The sequence below is a fragment of the Protopterus annectens genome, chromosome 3.part1 (genome assembly GCF_019279795.1).
Source record: "Protopterus annectens isolate FY-2018-M chromosome 3.part1, PAN1.0, whole genome shotgun sequence".
NCBI lineage: Eukaryota > Metazoa > Chordata > Ceratodontiformes > Protopteridae > Protopterus > Protopterus annectens.
The window spans coordinates 734,123,286-734,147,286 of record NC_056732.1 but is presented as its reverse complement, the minus strand read 5'-3'; the positions used below and the strand labels follow the sequence as shown (position 1 = coordinate 734,147,286).

Genomic DNA, 24,001 nt, shown 5'->3' with positions numbered 1-24,001 from the left:
ATGCCACCTACAGACATAACTGTGTGGCCCTGACCCACTGGAATCAGTGTGCTATCATTTCCCTCATTGAAGAGAATGAACCTAGTGCATCTAAATAATACCTATACTGTCCACAGGGAGGGGTGAGGTAGCACTGAGAAGAAGACAACAGAACTGTCAGCTGCAGTGTTTCGGGTATGCATACACACTATCACAGAGATCAAGATACTGGGAGAATGCAAACACACCATACTTCTCAAATGTCCAGATTTTCATAGAATGTCCAGATTTTTGCCTCAAGTTTTTGTTCTGTTCCACATAAAATTTGTGGTTTTCTGACAAATTACTGAGGACTGAAGTCACTAAGTAATAACATACATTTGTGTTTCAGACTTCTTCAGAAAATGCATACTAACACAAATCCTGATATTCTAGCAACTTTCTAAGTTTATGAGAGCAATATTTAAAATTTGTCCCCAATTCTGGAGTCTTTTTTCCACATTATTTCTGGTTTTGTCCAGATTTTCACTAAAAGATTGAGAGGTACACACTATCACAGAGATCAAGGAACTGGGAGAATGCATTCAAGAGACTGGGAGAATACATACACTTTATCACAAAGATTAAGGAACTGGGAGAATGCATACACACTATCACAGAGATTAAGGAACTGGGAGGATCATAGGGTCATAGGATCATAGGAAGTTAATAGGCTAATGGCCCTAGGGCCTTTACAGGCCTAGCAAAGTTACCCTTGTTTACATGATCAGCACCTATTGCCCCTGTCCAAGAGAGAGACACGGGTGGAACCTCTAGGGTGAATTTACGGTTACCCATCCAATCATCCAGACTGCGTTTGAAGACGGCCAATGAGATGCTCTGTTTGACATAAAGTGGGAGTCCATTCCAAAGGTATGATAACCTCTGGGAGACAAATCTGTCCTTCCAGCAGGTTCTATTAATGTCACATACCAGATTAAGGTCTTTAGAGTGAGTAACCCCTGTGCCATTTGACTTGCAGATATGCTATGCTGCATTTCCAATAAAGCAGGGTCAGAGATTGCCCTATATGTAAAGCAGAGATTGCCTCTGAGTAGTCTGTATGAAACAGAATAAAGTGACAGTGATTTCAGCTGACCACATAGGACAGATGCTGAACCTTGAATTTTCCTTGTGAGGAACCTTTGTGGTCTCACCAATTGCCACAGGTGCTTGAAAAGGTACATACCAAAAGGGACATTATACTCAATTATTGGCCTAATGAGGAAGAGTACAGGGAGGTTATAACTTCTTTTTTTCTGGAGACAATGCCCTTACTTATGAGATGAGCAATATAGAATGCCCTTCTTACCACTGTGGAAACATGGTGATCAAAGGTAAGGTTCCTGTTGACCTGTGTGTCCAGATGTTCTTTGTGTTTCACTGTTGCAGTCATCACTTTGGGTTATCTACCTGCAGGTACCCCTCAGTCGGCCCGAATACCAGAGTCTTGGGATTTCTGCATCGGATGCTGTCGCCTCTTCCATGATGTCAGGTCGTCAGCAGCCAATGCCATTACATCAGCTTTTCTTGCCGCACGGGAGCCCAAAGCAGAAGCAGTTCTCAGGTGCTGGTTGGCCACTACCTGAAATTTTCATTTTTCAAGTTACAAACCTGAAGTCTTCTAAAGCTAAGTACCCCATTGGGGATCCTTTTTTCTTACTCTAACCAATGTCAGAAAAAGTTAACAATTGTGTTGCCTGTGGAAAGCAAATACCTCACTGAGATTTTCATTCTTACTGCGTCACCTGTTTAGGCCCAGACTATGACATTCCTCGCTGTCAGTTTTGTGCCTTGTTTAATGCCTGAACTATTTGTCATCAGGCTATCTTTGTCACTGAATTCTTTTGCTCTCATTCTCCATATTCTGAAATGGCTTCGTTAAGGCATCCGACTACCAATCTTCCAAAAAAAGTAAGGATAAAGACAGAGACAGACCGCATAGGTCCAAATCTGCCAACAACGCTTCCATTAAGCTAGTCGCCAGTCCGCCGGTACTCAGTGAGGCGCTTTCGCAGCCTCTGATAACCACTTCTACAGATTTGCAGGCCTCTACTGAGACCCATTCAGAGTCCAGTATGCCGCAAGATGCTTCTTCAACTATGGAACCTGCGGATGTCTCTTCCTTGGATGGGTCCAGAGCCGCTGTGCAGGCACCAGCTTCTGAGGGTGTATTCAGACCTTCCGATGTTCTTATTAAACTGACTACTTCATTTTTGACTAAAACTACCGAATTACAGGTTTATTTGACAAATTACTTTAAGCTACTGGCCACCCAAACCCAGTTATCAGCAAGAAAAATACTGCAAGTCCTAGGGTTCATGGCCTCATGCATTCTCCTAATTCCATATGCAAGACTTTATGTGAGGAAACTTCAATGGTACTTAAAAAATCTCTGGTGTCAACATTCTCAGGACCTGGAAACAGTGATTCCGATAATTCCTTGCCTAACGACAGAGTTCCTTTGGTGGGCAGAGGCCTGCAACCACAACAAGGGACTCCCTTTCATTCAACCCCCCGCCCCCGCCATCCAAACCCTGACAACAGACTCATCAGACTATGCATGGGGGGCTCACATGGCAGGCAAATGCATTCAAGCCAAATGGAGCCCAGGACAAATGCACCTGCATAACAATCAAAAAGAAAAGTTAGCTGTACAGAATGCACTGACAGCCTTGAAATACCTTATTCTTCCAGGGCAACTCTAGATAAAGACAGACAACACCACAGTTATGTGGTACATAAACAAGCAGGGGGGAACTCATTCCTACCCACTCTGCAGATTAGCCATGGCTCTGTGGAACACAGCCTTGAGCAACAAAGTGCACCTGCAAGCTCAATTCCTGCCAGGCAAACAAAATTCACTGGCAGACAACTTAAGCAGAAATCTAATGGACCCACATGAGTAGAAACTGAAACCCAACTCATTCAAGCTTGTAATCCACAGGTGGGGGACACCGGAGGTGGACTTCTTTGCTTCCCCCAAAAAACTTCAATTGACCAATTTTTGTACCAGAATTCCCCACAGCTAAGCCTGGAAAGTGGGTGCTCGATCCTTTACATGGGAAAACCTCTCAATCTATGCCTTTCCCTGTCTGCCCCTCCTTTCGAAAGTACTACTCAAGATCAAACAGGACAGGCCAAGGACAATACTTATTGGACCAGACTGGCCACACCAGCACTGGTACCCACTTTTACACAGTCTGACAACAGTGCCACCCTGGCACCTGCATCAGACCCCCTCTCTGCCATCCCAGCAGGAGGGCCAGATTTTGCATACTTAGCTCCAAACCCTGAACCTAGCAGCCTGGCTTATTCCCTGAATACATCACCAGCAGCCCTCAGCAAACAGGTGCTGGATGTCATCCTTAAGGCCAGGAGACCTAGTACTAGGAAATCCTATTCAGAAAAGTGGAAAAGATACTGTTCTTGGAGCCAGTCTCAAGGAAAGTACACAGCTGTGCCCACCTTACCTCAAATCCTAGATTATCTAGCAGAGCTGCTCCACAAAGGCCAATCCTTCTCATCATTTAAGATTCATGCCTCTGCCATCTCAGCTCATTACAATACTGACCCACACCTCTTCTCTCACCCTCTGGTCAAACAGTTCCTGAGAGGAGCTAATAATTTAAGACCCCCAAGAAGAGCTCCCACTCCTGCCTGGGACCTTAACTTTGTACTAGAGAAGCTCATGCTTCCCCCTTTTGAGCCTGCCGCTACAGCAGAGTTAAAATTCCTCTCTTGGAAAACAGCCTTACTTCTAGCCATCACTTCAGCAAGAAGAGTGTCTGAGTTACAGGCCCTTATGGCTGTGGAACCCTTCATTATCTTCCATGTGGACAGGGTTTCCCTCAGGACTAACCCATCATTTATGCCCAAGGTGGAGTCCAGTATGGTTTTAAACCAATCCATCCATTTACCAACCTTTTTCCCTAATCCTCAGAATAAAGGGGAAAGGATCCTGCACTCCTTGGACGTGCACAGACAGCTTAGGTTCTACCTTGACAGGACTAAACCTTTCAGAAAATCTGACCAGCTGCTAGTCAGCTTTACTACAGGGGCAGAGGGCAAGGTCATTTCAAAGCAAACCATCTCCAAATGGATAGCACACTGCATCCATTTCTGCTACAAATACCATGGCAAACATACCCCACAGGGGATCAGACCCCATTCCACCAGGGCTACCTCGACCTCTACAGCATTTCTCAGGGGAGTCCCTAACAGGGACATCCTGGAAGCTGCAACCTGGAGTTCAATACACACCTTCACCAAGCATTACCACTTACCTATCTTTTCTAAATCCAGAGCTGGATTTGCTACAACAGTCTTACAAGGCCTGCTAGCCAGCCCTAATACTTCTTGACTGCCTCCACCCTTCTTCAGCTTTGGGAATCAACCCAAATGTGATGACTGCAACAGTGAAACACAAAGAACATAGTACAGTTGTGTACACCTACCATAAATGTAGATGTTCGAGTGTATATACTGTTGCAGTCCTGGTTACCCTCCCTCCAACCCCCTGATTTTTCTTTACTTTCCACCTATCCTCTTTTTTGGCCATATCCTATGGCAATGGTATTTACTTTTTACTGGAGGTGTTCCACACCATGTAATTGCTTCCTATTTTAGGGGCTCCTGACATCTGTGGCAAGAAAAACTGAAGTAATGGCTGCATGTTTTATACCCCTGACGACTTGACGTCATGGAAGAGGCAACAGCAACCGAAGCAGAAATCCGAAGACTCCGGTATTTGGGCCGACTGATGGCTACCTGCAGGCAGATAACCCAAATGTGATGACTGCAACAGTGAATACACTCAAACATCTACATTTATGGTAAGTGTACACAACTGTACTGTCTGTCACCACTGAGTGCATTCTTAGGGTTTTGCTACTGATGTGGTAGTTAGAAGGAACATCGCCTTTACCAAAAGGGAATACATGCACACTACCACAGAGATCAGATAACTGGGAAAATGCATACACATCACAGAGATCGAGGTACTTGGAGAATGCATACACACTATCACAGAGATCAAGGTACTGGGAGAATGCATATACACTATCACAGAGATCAAGGTACTGGGAGAATGCATATACACTATCACAGAGATCAAGGTACTGAGAGAATGCATATACACTATCACAGAGATCAAGGTACTGGGAGAATGCATGCACACATCACAGAGATCAAGGTACTGGGATAATGCATAAACACTATCACTGAGATCAAGTACTGAGATAATGCATATACACTATCACAGAAATCAAGGTACTGGGAGAATACATGCACACATCACAGAGATCAAGGTACTGGGATAATGCATAAACACTATCACTGAGATCAAGTACCCAGAGAATGCATATACACTATCACAGAGATCAAGGTACTGGGAGAATGCATATACACTATCACAGAGATCAAGGTACTGGGAGAATGCATACAAACTATCACAGAGATCAAGGTACTGGGAGAATGCATATACACTATCACAGAGATCAAGGTACTGGGAGAATGCATGCACACATCACAGAGATCAAGGTACTGGGAGAATGCATATACACTATCACAGAGATCAAGGTACTGGGAGAATGCATGCACACATCACAGTGATCAAGGTTCTGGGAGAATACATGCACACATCACTGAGATCAAGTAATGAGAGAATGCCTGCACATATCACTGAGATCAAGTACTGGGAGAATGCATACAAACTATCACAGAGATCAAGGTACTGGGAGAATGTGTGCACACATCACAGAGATCAAGATACTGGGAGAATGTATCCTCACATCACAGAGATCAAGGTACTGTGAGAATGCATATACACTATCACAGAGATCAAGTACTGGGAGAATGCATGCACACATCACTGAGATGAAGTACTGGGAGAATACATGCACACATCACTGAGATCAAGTACTGAGAGAATGCATATACACCAAGGTACTGGGAGAATGCATGCACACATCACAGATATGGAGTTTGCATGTTCTCCCTGTGTTCGCGTGGGTTTCCTCCGGGTACTCCGGTTTCCTCCCACATTCCAAAGACCTGCATCTGGAGCGTTTCTCCCCGGGCCTCCGCTGAAAACAGGCTCTATGGAACCTAGTCGGACATTCCCGGTCAACAAATGTTAAATAAAATAAATAAAATAAAAAAGGTACTGGCAGAATGCATGCACACATCACAGAGCTCAAGGTACTGAGAGAATGCATATACACTATCACAGATATCAAGTACTGGGAGAATGCATGCACACATCACTGAGATCAAGTACTGGGAGAATGCATATACACTATCACAGAGATCAAGTACTGAGATAATGCATGCACACATCACTGAGATCAAGTACTGGGAGAATACATGCACACATCACTGAGATCAAGTAATGAGAGAATGCCTGCACATATCACTGAGATCAAGTACTGGGAGAATGCATACAAACTATCACATGGATTAAGAAACTGGGAAAATGGATACACATTATCACAGAGATAAGGAACTGGTTGACAAATATTTCCCAGTCAAAAAGAAAGTCAGAAATGTGGGTAAGGGGAAACAACTATGGAATGTTAGACCAGAAGTAAGAAAAACATTTGTGAATGCTGGTGAAACAGGGATTGGCTTCTCTCTCTCTCTTTTTTTTTTGTTTTAAGAAGTTCTGAAGGCATTATTTATCATGAGAAAATAAGAGCCAGTATAGTAATTACCCATCAGTATTCCTGCATAGGCATCTGGTCACTGATGGAGTGCAACACTCACTTCCCATGTAAAATAAAGTTGAAAAAATATTCTTATGGATACACAGAAAGAAAAAGTAAGTCTTTATATGCATAACTCTGTAATTCCATGGTTTGAATTTTGGCCTGCCTCATATTGCTTGGTAAGGGTTATTTTGTAGTATTTTAGGCTAGGTGAAATAATGCATTTGTAGTTATGCTGCAAAGAAAATGGCAATTAGATTCTCCATATGCAAAAAAATTATGAAAAAAGTCTTTGGTATTGCATTGTATGGTCATGATATCTTTTTTAAAATCTGAACATAGGCAAATGTAAACATTTCTTTCATCTCCCTTTAAACAATATGTATTTTAAAATGCGAGTATCTTACACAGAGTTGTATGATCACACTCTGATATATAAATGCACTAGCTACTTGAACTGTTACATCCTTGTATATTGTATAACAGCAAACAATAATGGATACACATATCAGTATTCTCAGACTAAGGAAAAAGCAACCTGTGTCTCTATAACAATATTGTATGCACACAAAAAGATGTATTTCAGAAATCTATGCATTTGTTTCAATATTTTAGTTTTTTTTTTCTGTATTTTTCATACTCATAAAAATAAAGAAGCATTTCAGTTTGTAACACACTTAATGTTTATATATTTCAGGTGTATTTGGAGATTTGGATCTTCATGGACTCCCACATACAGTGTACAAAACTAAGCTCAGAAGTACAGCAGTGGCAGGTTCTACAAGCGTTTCTCTGGTGAATCCTGTAGACTGGAAGGTATACTGTGCAGACATTTTGTTAAAGTCCCTAGGCTCTCTACCAGCTTACAGCGAAGTAGTTTAAGTAATGATGTTCCAATTAGCTGCTTCTGCACTGCTTAGAAAGTTATATGCTACATTTATTACAGCTGAATGTGTGCCTGCATTTTCAGATTATTTTGTTGATTCTATGTTAGTTCCATATTATAAGCAAATGTTTCTCATCTTGTATATGACTATATTTTGGTTTAACTTCTGTGACTCTGTGGGATCTAATTGATAATATGTCAGTGAATGTGCTACACTGACGGGAGGTATTATATCGAGTGTATTTTTCAGTTACAGCTTTTGTTTGCAGATGCAAGTAAGGAAGGAGTGGTGACAATAGGAGTGCAGGGGGTCTTACTCCCTGAAAAAAACATTGATTGCAACAACTGGAAAGGCCGCAGAAATACCTCACTAAAAGAATTGCAGTCCTAAAGCAGATGCCCTACGCTGACGGCCTTAAAAACTCAAGCTATACTCTGTCGCATATCGTCTACTCAGTGGCGATCTCTGCTTAACATACAAGGCCATGCCAAACCCAGAGCTGTTGGACATGCTACACTTAAAGAAATCCCAATCCCTCAGAGCCACATGCTCCAAGGATCTAAACCTTGTCATCACAATAAACAAAACATGCTGGAGAGATAGGTTCCTGACCCGGAGACTCCCCAGACTCTGGAAGAGATTGCCCATACATGTCAAGCAGAGTGCCTCTTTGGCCCTCTTCAAAAGGAACCTTGATGATTGGATGGGAGAAAGGAAATTCACCCCGGGGATCATGTCAGTCGCCCTGCTAAACAGGGGTCCAGGGAAGTAAATAGTGTGGGAAGAAATAGCCAAGGAATTTTTATGGCTAGGCTTGTATAGGCCCTAGGGCTGATAGCCTATTATCAGCCTATGAACCTATGAACCTATTGCGGTGTTTTATTAATTTTGGTATTTCATAATTAGCTGACTGGGAGCTAGGGTTTTGTAAGGGAACCATTTTACACCACTTTAGAGAATGGGTGACTTGTAAATCATCACCCTGATGGATGAACAAATGTTATCCAGTGGGGTGTTAATCTACAGGCAATGCCCAGTGAAAAACGAGTTTGCTTCACGGTAGGATATTAAGCTACTGTGGAACTCGGACTGAAAAACTGCTAATGGCCATTATTTTATACTCTCTAAGCAGTGATTTTGCTGTTTAGTGAGTGTAAAATAAAAATAAATAAAAATTAAAAAGTTTGTGTGTTTATATATGTGTGTGTGTGTGTGTGTGTGTGTGTGTGTGTGTGTGTGTGTGTGTGTGTGTGTGTGTATGTATGTGTGAGAGCAAGAATGATCAAGCCACTATTTTATACTCAGTAAGCAGCACTTTTGCTGTTTAGGTAGTGTAAAAGAAATATAAAAAGGAAAGAAAAGTGTGTGCTCATGTATGTGTGCTTATGTTTCTGTCTGCATATGTAAGTGTATGCATGCTTGAGTGCATGAAAGCATGTGTGTGTGTGTGTGTGTGTGTGTGTGTGTGTGTGTGTGTGTGTGTGTGTGTGTGTGTGTGTGTGTGTGAGAGAGAGAGAGAAAGTGTGAAGAGTGGCAGTGATCTAGCACTGGATGGAGCAGCAGCAGTGAAAAGGCTTGCATATCTCTACACCTCTTAGCTCAAGATATCTGGATAAAGCCCAAAATAAGAGGGGAAGAAAGGCTCAAAATTAGGAACAGATATTGCTCTTATACAATTACAAAGTTGCTTGAATAACAGGATTTGTGACAGCGTGTTTTCTAAACTGCAAGAGTGTGTGTGTGTGTGTGTGTGTGTGTGTGTGTGTGTGTGTGTGTGTGTGTGTGTGTGTGTGTGTGTGTGTGTGTGTGAGGTAGAGTGAGATTAAAAGATCAGTGGCAGCGGCAGTTAAGAGGTTTGAATACCTCTCAACCACTTATCTCAAGAAATATGAATAAAGCCTGAAATAAAGGGGAAACAAAGGCTCAAAAACAGGTACAGATTTTAAATATTGCTCTTATAAATTTACAACATTGCTTGAATAACAGGATTTGTTTTAGCATGCATTTTCTGAGGGAAATAAAGTCTGAAACTCAAATGTATATCATTATTTAGTGACTCCAGTCCCCAGTGACTGGCAGTAAATCACACACTGTAGGAGTAAGGGACCAAAAATGAATTAATAATCTGGATATTTTTTTTGAAAAAGTTATATTTGGGATGTAAAATATGTCCTCCAATACCATTTACATATACTACAGCAAGTTTGAGACATTAGGCAAAGGAACTATTTTACAGCAAAAATATATAAAAAAATAGTAATAAAAAAACAATATGTAAGTAAAACAACAATTTTACATACAGCCCATTCCTCTAAGGGCAATAATGCCCTTAAGGGTGTGTGTTAATCCGTAAAATAATGTCCTTCCTGGGATGTAGAGGCCCTCCACCTGGGTAGGCATTATTTAAACAGTAACACACACCCTGCTGGGCATTAGTGCCTGCCTAATACATAATTTCATAGCTGCAGTTAAAATGCAGTTTATCCTTTCTTTGAGTTTGTAACTAGGCTGACAGATGAGGTATTATGTAATTACAACCTCCATGATTGTGTGGTTTTTTCCATTAGAAAACCTGGTTATGTTTTAATAATTTTCAAGAAGACCAGAACAGCATGTAACTGTGCAGCCAGAAATCCAAACTCAAACAGAAACACAAAAGACTCATGTAGTGCTGAAACTCCACCAGGAACCCCAGTCACAAAGTTCTTTAAAGTAGTTAAAGGTTGTAGAAAACCAACTAGACTTAAGTTCCAACCAGAAAAAAAAATTAAGCAGCCATGAGGAACATTAATAGTGGAGTTTATTTTAGTTTAATACTATTAATAAAAAAAAACAATAGATGCCGCAGTGGTGCAGCGGTAACATTGTCGTCTCACAGCAAGAGGTTCTCCCATTCGATTCTTGGTTGGAGCGCCTTCTTTGTGGAGTCTGCATGCCCTCCACACGGTCAAGTGGCGTTCGAAAGACATACGTGAATGGGCATGCCTTCGTTGAAGGTTGGACGTCAGGCTGGTACCTCGGCACCATAAAAATCTACTGCCAATTATTAGTGGACCAGAGATCTGCTGTGGGGACCCCTAACCGGGAAAAGCAGAAAGAAGAAGAAGACTATTAGAAAAACAATAAAAATACTCAGGCACATTCATCCTTCAGGTTTAGAACTTCATCAGAAAAATTCAGTGATAGCACTGCCTTCGAGTGAATAATCCAACAGAGGTTACATGATTAAAATCAACTCAATTGTAAAAAATCAGTTAAATAAAAGGCAATTAAATAAAAGATGCAGTGCTTAAAAACATGAGCCAACTAAAAAAGAAACATCTGAAACAAATAAGTGTATGGTATAAAAATCATTGTAAGTTAGTAAATGTAGAACATTTTTAAAAACACATTGAATGTGAAATGAGATAGTAAACCGCAATTAAAGTTGAGCAGCGCTGTACTTTAAAACTGGGACAATAGATATGTATTTGTTCAACCCTTTGTCATTAGAAGCTTTCATGTTTAACTGCCATAACAACTCCCGCATTTCTAATTTTCTTTTCTGGAACTGTCATGTCACCAGTATAGTTATATCCTTGAGAAAACTGAAGTGATGGTGGGTAACCCTCCCATTAGGATAATATTGGATGATGGTAACTATGACACAAAGGAGGTGATTTATATAGCTATATGCCAAAAATGTTTTTGATATTATATAGGCAAGACAGAGCAGCAATTCCAGAAAAAATTATGAGCGTTTGCATGCCATCAGCAAAGAAGACATGAATAATTCATTGTATAGGCACACTCAGATTTGTGACAACTTTAAAACTTTTTTTGATATTATAAAAATGATGCCAGAGGGATAACAGAGGAGGTTCCTGGGAAACAAAATCAGAAATGAGAGAGTTGTTATAGCAGTCCAGTGTGTTTTTAATATGTTGGTTATTTAATCGATGGCAGTGGTATCACTGAATGGTTCTGATGAAGTCTTGAACTTGAAGGATGAAAGTGTTGAACTGTTTTTATTGTTTTTTTAATACTATTAAACTAAAACAAGTTTCAGTTTTAACATTCCTCATAGCTGCTTAAGATTTTTTTCTGGTTGGAACTTAAGTCAATTTAGTTTTCTACAACCTTTTACTTTAAATAACTTTTTGCTTGGGGTCCCCGGTAGAGTTTTAGCATTATGTGAGCCTTTTGTTGTTCTATTTTAATTATTTTCAACTTTTTAAATATTTTGTCTCCAATAGTGTAGTGTATTGTATTGTAACAAGAGTTAAGGAGAATAATCTGTTATTTGTCTATGCAGTAATATTATATTTGTTCTTTTCTTTATTGCTTCTTGATAAACTAATTTCCAAGCGAAGATGGCAACTATTTAATGATAACATTTGCCAGACCAGCTTTTACTACTCCACTAGTTTATTTGCTTTTTTACACTGAATCAGTAAATTAAGTATTTAGATGTAGCTGTCTTTTTATCACAGAATAAATAATCTGTATTTGAATATGCAAACCCTTTTTAATAATCTGATATTTTCTTTTACTAATTAACTGTTTAATCCATAATGCCCTTAAGTTATAAGATTTAATATTTTCGACAGGTTGAACCATCCAAAAAGCTTTTTTTCTTTTATAATTTAGAATATGAATGGGATATCCTTTATAATAAAACACATTACTGCTTGCTCTTTCATTAGTAATAGTTGGAAGAACAGTGCTGCAAAGGTGATATTTTACAATAAACAATATATCTTCCTTCTCCATGCATGCTCTTTACTTAGATATATACTAATATTTTCTAGTACTTTTAAACTTGAAGATCTTATTCTGTGTATTTGGAATCATTTGCTTATGATGGGTACTAAAGTCTTCCCTTTATGTTATTTATTCAGCTACTGTTAGTAGTGTAGATTTTACTTCAACTCTTGCATTTTGTTATCTCAAAATAGATTTTTTTTAAAGAATTTAATTTAAATATTTTATCCAATTCATCCCATCCTTCCGATCTGACATGTGAGTCTTCAAGCTGCTTGTTGGATCTGTGCCAGCAATACTAAAACTCCAGCATCAAGCTCCTTGAATTTATTTTTTTTGTATCCATAATGTATCTTGAGATGAAGTTGCTTCAGATATCGTTTGTCTCCTCAGTACGAAAACCTCCTGCAAGCTAAGCAGTCCACCTCATATATTTTAGAGTTGTACTTTGTCTTTCAAGTTTTCCTTTTTTATTGATAATTCTTCTTTTTGCAATTCTTGTGTATGCTCCTTGTTTTCAATTTAGTATTTTATTACTATTTTTTTCAGTCATGTGGGCATCGGGTCTACCTTTCCTGCTGCTATATACACACACACACACACACATATATATATATATATATATATATATATATATATATATATATGTGTGTGTGTGTGTATAAAACTTTTAGTATACATCTACATTTCTTTCTCTATATATCAGAGAATATGTGTAGTTAACATTTACTCTCTTAGAGTTGCTGCTATTGTGATCATATAGCTGTTTCTAGTCTGTGTTTTTTTTTCTCCTTATCTAAGGACAAGGAAGGAAAAGAGCTTTAAAAATGTTTACATTGTGGACATAAAATCCCACCCCCTAATTCTTATGATCACTGCCCAGTGTATATGCGGAGGGTGAAACATCTCATGACTGGCTGTACTATCTCCAAGGCCTTCAGTTAATGTGCCTTGTCAGATCAAAGGAACAACTTCATGATCAAAGACTTGCTGATCCCAGATCCATAGGCAGACAAGTACTAAAAGATAAAGATGAGGATAGCAATGGAACAGAGAATGACGGGTCCAAGTTTAAGGAGAAAGCTCCATAATTCAGAAAATGAAAACAAGGAATCTCCTAGTCGCAGACCATCTAAAATGTCAACATCAGACATGGCTATTTATTCGGGTTGTGTCAAGATATCTAACATCTACTCCCCCTCCCTCAGAGCCAATTGTTAGTGTCAGCAAGTCACCCAAGTGCCTAATCAGAGGCACTCCTTCCAAGAGACAGATTTCCAGGTTTCCTTCTCACCCTCTGTCAGAGTCTTCAGTCAGGTCCCTTTGAAGTGCATCTGAATTAGATTCGGATTGTATAATGAGGGCCTTCATCAAGATGCAAATATATATGGATATTTTTCTATCCCACCTCTGTATTGAGGATGGAACTTGATCAAATATCTTTGCTCCTTCTCCAATATGATTTTTGGATCCAGTGGCATAGGAGCTGACCATCCATCCAGAGCCTTTGACTTCAGTACTGACTACCGCCTTGACGTCAGCCCTGAGAATTTTAAATCCAGTTCTTGATGTCAGTGCTTCAGCACTATCTTTGGACTCATCCCTTCTTTTGTCCATTTCAGTGTTGAAGTTGTCAGACTTTTAGTCGATGGTACCGATCCCCTCTTCAGGTCTGTCTACTCAGTTTGGTTCAGGGGTTCCTTCTTCAAGACCACTTGCCTCTTTCTCTGACATGACAACTCCAGCACCCAGTGGAGGCTCCTCAGATCCAATGGACATGGGCTCAGCCTTTAACGTTATGGGGAGAATCATAGCTTTTCGCCAAGAGCTGCTACACAGACTTCTTCAGTGTAGGCTTTTTCCAAGGATGACCTTCCATCTCTGTCTCAACCCTTTCATCCTTCCAAGAGTAACAGCAAAGCTGATGGATTGCCATTATTTATTTATCTTTGTTTACTAGGAAAGTCTGACCAGTATAAAACCCTTTTTCAGAGGATGCCTAGGCAGAAAAGCTCCCCATTTAACACCAGTTTTGACGTATACATAAAATACAGTCAGATGATATTAGAAAGAATACAAAATACAGGTATGGATACATACATAAGAAAAAAAAATAGCTTACATAAAAATCTTTTAGAATCAGAGCGTTATTGTTTATTATTTGAACCATCTGTTAAAAAGAGGATGCAGAAGTAAGAACAAGATGAGAAAATACAGTCTGCCATAGGAGTCAAATTCACAGCCCTGTTATGATCTTATAGTAGGAACCCAAAGAGGTCCAAGTCCCAGTGGTCTAGAAAATCCTGGTGCCAACCCTTTAAGCCTACATCTGACGGGGTGGCCATGGCAGAGACCACCTGCCAGAGGCCTTCAATGGATTCAGACCCAGAGGATGAGGAGGTTCACATATCAAGGATTATCAGGTGCAATTGCTTCTTAACAGCAGTTCACATTCTCAGAAAGGTCAGATGTCTCACTGATAGGCTCAGCACATTTATTCTATTGCCTCAAGAGTGGTCTGTCATTCCAGAGGTAGCACATCAAAGCTTTTAAATTTTCCACCACTGGAGCTATTCTTGCTGCAAGCTCTTTGCCTCCCCAGAGAACATCAAGTGCAGCAGTTGTTTCTCCCTAATTCTCCTAAATGGGCAATGCCCAAGAGACTGTGTAGTCTGATTCTGACCAACTTGACCTCTTTACACATATCCCCACCCTTTGATTTCCAGATTCATACAGAAGGCAATAGATGCAAAGTCACAGTGATTCTCACTCATCCTTACTGGCCCAGAAAAATCTGCTTGCCTCTGCTGAGGCCGTATATCAGGGAATCCCCCCTGGTAATTGGATCCTAGAGGTGATCTCCTTTCACACCCTTTCAGGTTGTCTCTCCAGACCTTCTCAACCTCATGTTACCTGCATGGTTTCTCCAGTTCCATTGATGGCCAGAGACCCTTCCCTGTCTCAAGAGATGCATGGATTCTCTTTGCTTCCCACAAGGAATCTACCCGTAAAATATACAAATGCAAATAGAAATGTTTGTCAGCTTGGGCAAATAATCATGGAATAGACCCCTCAAATGCATCTATTCCTCAGGTATTTTTCCTTTCATATCTCTTTTCTTTTGGGTCTATTTACTCAAATATCAAGGTTTAGTGAGATGCAACCTCCAACTTCCACCAAGGTATCAACTTCTATTCATTGGCTTTTCATAAGTTGTGTGAGGTCTTCCTGAAAGGGGCCTTTGTGCTCTGTCCTACAATCAGAGTTTCTCCATGGTACCTAAATTTGGTCCTATAGGCTTTAAAAACTCCCACCCCTTTTGAACTAGTGTCTACCACTTCCTTGCAATTCCTGTCTAGGAAGACTTTATGTCTCTTAGCTATAACCTCAACCAGAAGAATTTTAGAGTTGCATGACCTGTCCTCCTCCACACCTTATTTGGTGTTCAATGAGGACAGAGCCTCATTACACACCAATCCATCATTTCTTCCTAAGGTGCCCATATGAATCTAATATGCATCAGCCCATTCATCTGTCAGTCATTTTCCCAGTAACTCTAACTTGGTAGCTTCGTATATTGGGTGTGCACCAACAGTTACAGTTTAACCAGCAGAAAACTAAGACCCTAAGAAAAAATTTACAGTAGTTTGTTTCCTTTGCTGAGGTTTCAAAACTTACCTTGTTCAGATGTCTGTATCACATCTGGATATTTGTCCAGCAATCAATCATTACCTTGTAGTTCTAAGGCTCATTTTTTGAGGTCAGTGGCTACATTTGCTACCTTCTTTCGAAACTCTTCAGTAGATAAAATGTATGCAGCTCCTAAATGGTCTACCTTACATACCTCTGCAAGACAGTATAAGCTGGGCATGATTTCTATGTCCAGAGCTTCTTTTGTAGCCACTATCTTCAAGGGCCTCCTGTCATGATGCCACCCAAGAGATGAGTAACTGGGGATTCTGACCCAAAAGATAGAGAGGACAGATGGGCTGAATAAGATATGGTAGTTATGCACCTACTATAATGACGTATCCTTTCATCCTCATCCATGCAATATGGCATCCTTGCCTCCATGCCCCTTCCTATAATTAGCTCCAGTGGACCAGAAAAAAATATCACTTCTTCTTGGGTTTAGGCTATATATATATATTTCTCTATATTTTTGTCAGCAAACTCAATCTGAGGCAGCTTCACTTCTAGATGCATTATGGGTAGGAAGACATTTAAGAAGCATGAGGCTGGAGCATTAGTATTGCCAGCTCAGATCTAACAAGCAGTTTGAATACCAGCAAGGCATACTGAACAAAAGAGACTAAAAGGATCCAGTATTATGGTAAGTACATAACTTCCCTATATACTTCACAGAGATTGCCTTTAATATTATTTGACCAGGGATCTTTGAGTGCAAGTACCTGCAGAGCAGTATACTGATTTATATATATATGTAGCAGGGCTTTTTTTCAGTCTTTAATACACTTAGTTTTAAAAACTAGGCGTAGGGTAGCACAGTTTGAGCCTACGGTAACTAGGAAGGATCTATCGGGTGCTTTGTTAATATTTGTTATTAAGATTTCATAATTTTTGTTGCAATTTAGTCAATATTATAAAGTTGTCAAGATATGTCTTCTTTTATCAAAAACAAATCCCCTGAATCTGGATAAAGTAACCAACGATAAAAGTATAATGTTCCAAAAAAGCCAACAACTCGTTGGAATACACACGGCAAAACAACACTTTAATAAAAAATAGTAAAAATATATAAAACATGTGGGCATTTTGTATAGAGACCAAAATATTCAACATTCTTCCTATGACAGTCTGTATAAAAGCGTGTATCAATGCTGAACTTTCTAGTCGGGTGTGTATACTGCCCCCTCCAAATATGAAGGGGCAGGCTGTACACATTCTACACGGAAAGGTACCTAGCCTATCAGACCTTGCATAGTAGTGCCCATCTAACTTCTTGTAGCATAGCTGTCTTTCTAATGACATGTTGTTTTTAAAGGTAAAAGATGGTGTAGCCCCTATAACACCTTCTAGTTCATCCACATTTAACAATATGCCCCAATTATTTTTAATTATATCACAGACTGTACTGATATTACTTGCAAATTTTAATGGAATACGTAATATATCATTCTCTATTTTCCTGGTTACTGTGGTACTGGTGGCATAGTTACTTTGGTTATCCTGGCTGATTCTCGTCCTGTCATAATAGGGCTTGTACCTCTCTCTTCTCTCATTCCAAGCCACATTCATTTGTTTGTCTATATCTCTGGCTTTATATCCCCTTTCAATAAATTCAGTTTCCCATTGTACAAGTGCTAGGCTGGCGTAGCTATTGGCACAGGCACCTACAAACCTACAGCCCAGAAAATCATCTTCAGATGCTGCAACTAGTGTTGGTGCTAGCACTTCTAAGGTTACAGCAAAAACAACAACTAGAAGTGACGAAATACCAGTTGTTAAACCAAGGAATACAGCACTGGCCTGTGTTAGCTACAAAAACAATGCTAGTGATTCCAGCATTCAAGAATGCTCTTCCAAGAATACAAATGGAACTTTTTTGTTAGAAAAACCTTTCCCAATATGAGGGAGGTCGCGCAATCGCCCTCAGTATGGCAAGACACGGAGACCCCACAGTGTGGATGACCAGAACAAGTTCCTGAAGAGAAGCAAACAGGTTTGATTTTTAATATTTCCTCCATTTCTTTGACTGAAGCACAAAAAACTTTATTGAACAGAGGTTTGAGTTTTGTTCCTGCCCAGAGAGCAGACTTGGTGAATGTGTTAAAAGGACTGAAGCTATTTGGCAGGACACTGACTGTAAAAACTATTTTTCAAGGTGGATCCAATGAATATAATGTTTTTAAAAAACCCTGTACTTTTGTTCCTCCCAGTAATTCTGGGATTGATTTATTCATTGATGTGTTTGAAAAACAGCTAAGGAATGTGTTCAGTAATGAAGCTACTAATGCTTTTTATAATTTATCTAAATGTGAACAGCAAGCGTTAAATGACTTAAAATGCTTTAAAAGTGTTGAAATACACCCAGCAGATAAAGGTGGAGGAATTGGTATTTTAGATAGAGACAAATATATTGCAAGTATGTTAGTACATTTAAGTAACACCGATACCTACTGTGAGATTTCTGCAACTCATGTTAAAGCCATTACAGATAGACTGCAAGTTTATTTGTTTGATATGTTAATAACAGGGATGATTTCTGAGTCACTTTTTGAATACTTCAATATAGAGTACCCAGTGACTCCAATTATGTATGGCCTACCAAAAGTCCATAAAAACATGGAAAGTCCAACCATGCGACCTATAGTATCTAGTCGGGGGTGGGCGACAGAACCAATGTGGATATATGTTGAGAAAAACCTGCATCCTATACTTAAGGAATGTACAACTGACTTATTGGACACTAAAGATTTTTTGAGAGATCTAAGTGTACATTTGGAGGGTATAGATAACCAATGTTGGCTTGTTACTCTCGAAATAGAGTCCCTTTTTACAGTTATTCCCCATTCTTGGGGCATAGATAATGTAAGGGAACTACTCAATAGAAAAGGGATAGAAAATACCAAAATTCAACTCATGTGTAACCTACTTGAGAACATCCTAGAAAATAATATCTTTATACTTGGCGACAAGTTTTATATACATAAGGTTGGCATGGCTATGGGCACTGCCTGTGCTACCTTTGTATTTGGTGACAAGTTTTATATACAGAAGGTTGGCATGGCTATGGGCACTGCCTGTGCCAATAGCTACGCCAACCTAGCACTTATACAATGGGAAACTGAGAATATTTTGACAGGCAACGTTTTTGCTAAGTCTATTATATGGTACAAGCATGTTGTTGACAATATTTTTCTGTTGTGGCATGATAACGAAGATAATTTGCAGCAATTTTTAAAATTCATTAATACCATTACCCCGTTTTTGAATTTCACATACAAATACTCAAATAGAGAAATAGAGTTTTTAGATGTAAAGGTTACAAGAGGCACACTCAATTATGTTCATAACTCCATGTATAGGAAACCCATTAGAAAGAACAATGTCCTACATAGCAATAGTATGCATCCTAACTACACTAAAACCAATGTGATCAAAGGACAGATAGTTAGATGCATGAGGCTATATAATGATGATGATAGTTTGTCTCAGGCACTTACCCTATTATGACAGGACGAGAGTCAACCAGGATAACCAAAGTAACTATGCCACCAGTACCACAGTAACCAGGAACCTAGAGAATGATGTATTACGTATTCCATTAACATTTGCAAGTAATATCAGTACAGTCTGTGATATAATTAAAAATAATTGGTGCATATTGTTAAATGTGGATGAACTAGAAGGTGCTGTAGGGGCTACACCATCTTTTACCTTTAAAAACAACATGTCATTAAAAAGACAGCTGTGCTACAAGAAGTTAGATGGAGACCACTATGCAAGGTCTGATAGGCTAGGTACCTTTCCGTGTAGAATGTGTACAGCCTGCCCCTTCATATTTGGAGGGGGGCAGTATACACACCCGACTAGAAAGTTCAGCATTGATACACGCTTTTATACAGACTGTCATAGGAAGAATGTTGTATATTTTGGTCTCTGTACAAAATGCCCACATGTTTTATATATTTTTACTATTTTTTATTAAAGTGTTGTTTTTGCCGTGTGTATTCCAATGAGTTGTGGCTTTTTTGGAACATTATGTCTTCTTTTACTTTGCCTAGGTAGCTTTCAGTTGTCAGAGTCAGCCCTGGGGTTACACAATATTCCAGTCAAAATATTTACATTCTTGGTGTCAGTGTAGTAATGAATAAGATTTTTGAGACCCAGATTAACAATATGGAAAGAAATTTATACAATGATGCTATAATAGCTTACTACTATGCAAATGTTGGACTGTAATGAGTTAAGTTTGTCAATTATATTTAGTAGTAATTAATTGAAAAGTATGGAACTTGTTAATATGTTTTGGTACATATTAACAACTAATGACTTTTGGAGGGCTAAGTTAATAGATACATGGAGTTTTAATTCTTGAAGATGTGGAACCAGGGTCTATATCATATAAGCAAATCACACAAATTGTGGATGCTCATACTATCGAATGTACCGGACCTTGAAGTGCTTTTTCTGAGATTGCGGTACAGTGAAGAATGGGATATTTGCCCTTTCCTCACTGTAGTGTGAACTTGGAGTTGGAATATATATTTAGCAGGGGGTGTGGGGGATGCAGCCCCCCACAATAGGAAGTTTGAAGTCTGGTGCATTCGATATTATGGGCGTTTGCAATTTTTGCAATTCGCTCATATGATATAGACCCGTGGAAGCATAAGTGAATATTTGGGTTGGATTAACAAAAAGTTATACATGAGGCCAAACCACAAATGTATTTAGGAAACAAGCCACACGGTTTCTGAACAAGATATGTGTTGGCAAATTAGTACTTGACATTGTTTCTACTTCAGAATATCATGACATAGTTGCTTTTCAACACCTTGCACAGTCAGCAAGGACAAATAATAATAATGGAGAACTGGAAGAATGAGACAACTCTAGAAACAAAAAATGGAAGACAGGCTCTTGGATGTGTAGATTCAAGACTAAATTCCATTACAGAACCAAGTAGAAAAAATATATTTTTTCTACTAAGAATGTTTCTATTGGAGGCAGATTATTAGTTCTAAGTGACTCCATGCTTAAAATGGCTGTCAGAGACATCTGTAGTTTAAATAAGAACCAAATTCCATCACTGAGTTACCTGGTTTAATCCTAACTGATGTGAGAAGTATGTTACCAACATTGCTTAAAAGGGAAAATCCATTACAAATTGATATTACTACATGTAGGTACTAACAATTTATTGCACTCCCTCATTACATTACATGAAGAATGCAATATTGAACATTATTCAGTTACTTGAGGCATCATCTATTAAATTAATATTTAGTGAGATTATACCATCTCCATGTCAGGAGGACTACATAGCAACTAGGGCACACATTTTTAACAACAGGTTATGACAGTTGTATACTCTGTATAACATTAAACATGTATACCATGGGAAAACTGTTTTAATTATGAAAGAAAGTTTGTACATGACAGGTTTCATCTTAGTATGATGCTATTTTTGTGTAAAGAAAAATTAAGGATACTTTTACTTTTTATAAAAATGCATGACTCAAAATTTAGAAGTGCTCCTCTCAATAGATCTGATAGAACTTTGACTTTTTTTCTGAAATGCTCAAAGTGTTGGGAAATAAATTTGATGAACTTTCTGGTATAGTATCAGAAAATGTTTCTATCATAGCTACTGTGGAATCATGGACTACAGCAACCTTTCAGATTCCTAATTACACAAAATACAAATAGTGAAACTTGAATGTTAGGGATGGTGGAGTAACTTTGTGGATGCATAGCAACATATTGTCATCTCTTATTAAAACATGTATTATAGTATGAGTAACAGACACTTAGAGAAGTAATAATTTGATATTGTACTCCCACTTTGGAATCTAGTAAACAACAGAGTATTTAAAGTGGCTTAAATCTAACCTTGATACAAAGAACATCTTAGTACTAGGTGATTTTAACTTTCCTGGCATTTCATGGGATAGTTTTATTACTAAAATGGTCTATAAAAGAGAATTTGCTTATATTATAGTATACAAAAGTTTAGCCCATCTTGTCACTGAGTGTATCAGAGGTTCAAATATTTTGGACAACCCTAGTTGTATTGTTAATTTAACAGCTCAAGTGTCTCTTGGTATGTGAGACCTGTAAAAATATAACTATGGAAAAATAAGGTTTCCATACTTAAATATCTGATTACAAATGCTCAATTGACTGGAAATCATATTCATCAAAACATGAAACAAATTATGGATATAACATCATATAGAATCTACTTAAAAAGAGATTGAATCTACACTTTCTTATAGGTATAAATAAAAAAATATTCCACATTGGTGGAGTTACAGACTATATAAGTTATTTTACAAGATAAAGCAAAGAAGATATAACACCTATAAAAGGTTTCCCCCAAAACAAAATAAGTAAGACATTTACAATGCAGATAAAAAATAAAAAAAATTGAAAATAAATTGCCCATGGACAAGGACAATACTAAGGTGTTCTACAAATGTATAAATAGTACTAATAAATCAAATCAATCTATAAATGTAATAAACTTTAATGGGAGAATAATTACTGACCCTAAGGAGACTGCAACAGTATTTAACATATACTACATAAGTCTTTGGGTAGCTTTTAACACTGGACTTTAAGGGTGAAGCTTCAAGTAATATTCTATATTCTGATATAACAAGTAACATGATAGAAAGTGTTATTAATTAAATTAAAAAAAATTGTGTCCATGGGTCAGGATCTGATACTGGTTTTTGAGACAGTAACAATCAAAGAATATTTAATTCTTCTTCTGTGTTTTGATTTTTAATAAATTGCGTCTGTCTAGTACTGTCTCAAGATACTGGAATGAATCTAGTATTATACCCATATCTAAACAAATGTTGCAAAAATCAAGTAAACAGTTACAGACCAATAAATTTAACCTCAATAGTGTTTCAAAATATGTATTGTAGAATTTCTGGAAAATCCCAAGTCAGATTGTGATGTGTTAGACCTGGATCAAAATGGATATATCAAAGGAAGATTGACCTTACTATATGCTGAGCTTTTGTGAATGAATTGCTAAAGCTCTTGATTTACATTTTTCTTGTGGAATGATTTATTCAAATCTCACTAGAATTTTAGATTAACTTCCTCATAGACCAATATATCAAAGTCTTATAAAAACTAACATTAGTCTTTTTCTGATTAGATGGATAATGTCATGATTAACTGACAGACCTTGATGTGTAAACATTCAAGGCAACTGTTCAGAATGTTTGCATGTTAATTTTGGAGTTCCACAAAGATCTGTCCATTGCCCTATACTATTTAATATTGTTTTTTCTTAGATACCAAAATCCAACATATGTTGGTTGATCAAATATGCTGATGAATGTAAAACAGGATTTATAGCCCAAGACAACAAGGATATTGAACATGTTAAAATCTGTATAACAAAGATTAGTGAATAGGCAAATAATATTGGTATCAAATTTGATTTAAGAAATGTAACATTATGTATTTTGGTAAACTACCTTTCAATAAACCAGTGTACTTGAAGTAACAGAAACTTAAAAGATGTAACACAATACAAAGACCTAGGTATAACCAGGACAGCAATTTGTGTTTTCTTTTGGAATTCATGTTAATTAATCTGCAAAAAAGTTACGTATATAATAAATTATATGTTAAAAAAAATCTTAGTACTAGAAACAAGACGTCTTCCATATTAATTTATAATTCACATAAGACTTATCTTAAGAGTACAGTAACATGTTTGTATATATACTGTAGGTCAGTTAAAACAGTTAGAAAAAAATGCAAAGAAAGTTTACTAAAAGAATTACATCATATAATAATAAAGGCTATGTGGAAAGATTTAAGGTTCAAAATTAGTTTATTTACCACAGATACAGAAGTAGAATACACACACACACACACACACACACACACGCGTACATATATCGGTCTACTTCACATGACTGAAAACTCAAA

At 38.2% G+C, this 24,001-nt stretch overlaps 1 protein-coding gene across 1 annotated transcript in view; it reads left to right on the top strand.

Moving 5' to 3' along the window:
• Nucleotides 1-24,001, top strand: part of LOC122797719 (fibrocystin-L-like) — a 184,003-nt gene that overhangs the window by 67,128 nt on the left and 92,874 nt on the right. Inside the window, exon 5 of the mRNA XM_044066250.1 lies at nt 7,423-7,541. Coding sequence (XP_043922185.1) covers nt 7,423-7,541 — 119 coding nt within the window. The remainder of the gene's footprint in view (nt 1-7,422; nt 7,542-24,001) is intronic.